This window comes from Octopus bimaculoides, chromosome 28 (genome assembly GCF_001194135.2).
Source record: "Octopus bimaculoides isolate UCB-OBI-ISO-001 chromosome 28, ASM119413v2, whole genome shotgun sequence".
Lineage (NCBI taxonomy): Eukaryota > Metazoa > Mollusca > Cephalopoda > Octopoda > Octopodidae > Octopus > Octopus bimaculoides.
This window is the reverse complement of record NC_069008.1, coordinates 119,832-122,610: the sequence shown is the minus strand read 5'-3', so window position 1 is coordinate 122,610 and position 2,779 is coordinate 119,832. Positions and strand designations below refer to the sequence as shown.

General features: G+C 43.6%; 1 protein-coding gene across 1 annotated transcript in view; it reads left to right on the top strand.

Annotated features, from left to right (window-relative positions):
* LOC106883102 (dnaJ homolog subfamily C member 14) overlaps nucleotides 1-2,779 on the top strand; it is an 11,276-nt gene continuing 8,497 nt past the window's right edge. The window contains exons 1-2 of the mRNA XM_014933995.2: nucleotides 1-1,052; nucleotides 1,992-2,164. Of these exons, the coding sequence (XP_014789481.1) occupies nucleotides 964-1,052; nucleotides 1,992-2,164 (262 nt within the window). The 5' untranslated portion in view covers nucleotides 1-963. The remainder of the gene's footprint in view (nucleotides 1,053-1,991; nucleotides 2,165-2,779) is intronic.

Sequence of the window (2,779 nt, the reverse complement as noted above, 5' to 3'; positions counted from 1 at the left end):
GTTGACTCCCAACCAATAGCTATGCTCTCTGAAGGCTCAAATCGTTTTGCCCCTAAAATTCCAGATGTGATTTTGTGACTGCTTTGTCCAAGGCAGCTGGAAGTGGCTTCCCCTTGAGTCAGTATAGGTATACATTGAAACAGAAAAGAAAAGGCCAACAGTTTGGCAAGACTTGACAAGGACATTTAATTTTCTTATATAATAAAAGGTTTCTAGAATGTCCCAGCTATTGGAACATTGTGTCGAGTGAGGATAGCATAGGCCAAGCATACTGACATCGGAGAGAGAGATGGGCTAACCATTGTATTGTTACATGTGGGTGGAACACACAGTGCTTCCAGAGACTCGGTTTCACTGAAGTGAGTGGGTCTTCTCAAGAACCTCATATTGCCGGTCATCTTGGACATCTCTTCCATCCTGAGATCGGTCCTCACCACATAATCCTATCTCTTCCACAGGTGTCCTCTACTTTCAGTGATTGGCACTTCTTCATGCAGCTGTCTTCTCTCTTGCATACTGCAATTGATTCCTCTTATGTCCAACTTTTCTGTCAGCACGTTTGCACTTTGTTGTTGCACATGCACACTGATGTTGCACATCCATCGAAGCACACCAGATTCCATTTCTCTCTAATTTATCTCTGTCTTCTGCATTCAGGGGCCATGTCTCATTATCATGGAATACAACCGTTCATACACAAGCATCATACAGTCTGTCTTTTACTCTGATAGAGGGAGTCCTCTATATAGTCTTTTATCCTTTTCAGCCCAGTGGCTTTGACCATGCTGGAGCACTGCCACTGTAATCACCTTTTCAATGGCCAATCTTTTGTGATTGGAATGGTGGGGTGGGGTGGGGGAGTGAGGATTAAGTTGTTTAACGAGAAACAGATGAAAAGGGTCAATTGACTATAGATCAATCTTACACAACCACTAATTATTTCTTTTTTTCCTCTCAGCTAAAATGTCCAAATTATTTAACGAGAAACTCTATTGGCTGGGCCAGCAACTATGGACTCTGTCTGTCACTACGATGGTCTTACTATTGGCTATGTAAGTACACTGATTGTCTCGCTGTCTGCACGTCACCATCTTTGTCTAACTTTCGGCTGTGTACCTCTGTGTTTTTATTGTTCGAAGGGGAATAACTCAAAAACACCAGTTGCATTTTGTTGGTTAATAAGGGAAGATATTGTCAGCACCCAGAAAGAGAAAAAGGAAACATTTCCTCAATAGTTTAGGAAAGAATATTAAAATTCACAGAAGAAAACTTGACACTTTTAGCTTTTAAATGGCACCAATTCAATCATGCTACCATTTGTAGTTCATGATACAAGAGTTCTTAGAATGTGACATAAACTTTTGAAACACCCTGTATATTAGCAGAATGATTAAGAATATTAGTTCCTTATCTCTATAATCTGGGATCAAATCCTTGTGAGGTCAGCATTGTTTTTCGTCCTTTAGAGTTCCTCCTGCTCCAAAGAAAAAAATAGCAGCCTGGGGCAAAGAATTGGTGGAACTGTGGTCGTAACCATGGCCGAGGCGAGTGACAGTCGACTGGCACCCATGTTGGTGGCATGTAAAAAGCACTGTTCAAGCAGGTGGCCGATGCTGGTGTCATGTGAGTGGCACATAAAGAAAAGCACTGACTACACACTTGGAGTGGTTGGTGTCAGGAAGGGCATCCAGCCGTAGAAACCGTGCCAAACGAGATGGGAAGCTGGTGCAGCTCTTCAATTCACAGTTTTCATTGAAGCTGCTCCTCAACCCATGCCATCATGGAAAACATCCGTTAAATGATGATGATGATGATGATGATGATGGGTTGCAGCTCCAGAATTAGCTCTGACTCACCTGATCTATATTGCATGTATTTTAACGGTCAAGTGACTCAACACCATTCTGACCGTTGATGATGGTGTTGCTGGTGATGATTGTGATCTCTCTCTTTCTCTTTTTCTCTCTCTCTCTCTCTCTGTTACCCTTCAGTGTCACCACTGTGCTGCATGTCCTTATATTAGTGGTCAGCCATTTATGGACATTGGTCTTAATGCATGTCTGGAAGAGACACCTGTCCCAGGGAGGCAGCAAACGAAAGCAGATGGATGAAAAGTTTGCTTACAGAATTGGTCTTGATGAAAACATCAAACTTCCCGCTACAGGTGAGTGTTGTTGTTGTTGTTGTCGTTGTCGAGCCTAACTTTGACCAGTATGAAGTGCTTGGCCCATTCTGCTGAGTGATTGGTGTTAGGAAGGGCGTCCAGCTGTAAAATCCCTGCCAAAACAGAGAAGTCTGATGCAGGCTTCCACCTGGCTGGCTCCTCTCAAATCGTCCCACCCATGCCAGCATGGAAGATGTACATTGATGATGATGAAGTGAGGCAAACAATTAAATGTGACGGTGTTGTTACCATCACCATCCTCCTCGTTCTACTCCCATTTTCCATGTTGTTGTTGTCATTGTAATGGATGGGTCCATCTCATCTGCTGTTGAAAGTGTAGCCCTCTCAGATGGGACAAACCACTAAATCTTGCCTGGGCTAAATGGCAAGTATTTGAGAGGGGTTAGGGTTTGTGCTGAATGTAAGATCGAGGGACATATATGGCAAACCCCTTTTTATATATATATGGGTGGGTAGGAGCAGATGAGAAGATAAAAGAAAGGATGTGATGGGGTGTCGAAGCAAACGGTCAAGGTACAAGGCGGCTATGGAGGGTGGGTCATGGGAGGAGAGAGTGGATGCTTTCATAAGATGTGATGCGGGTGGGTGGGAGGA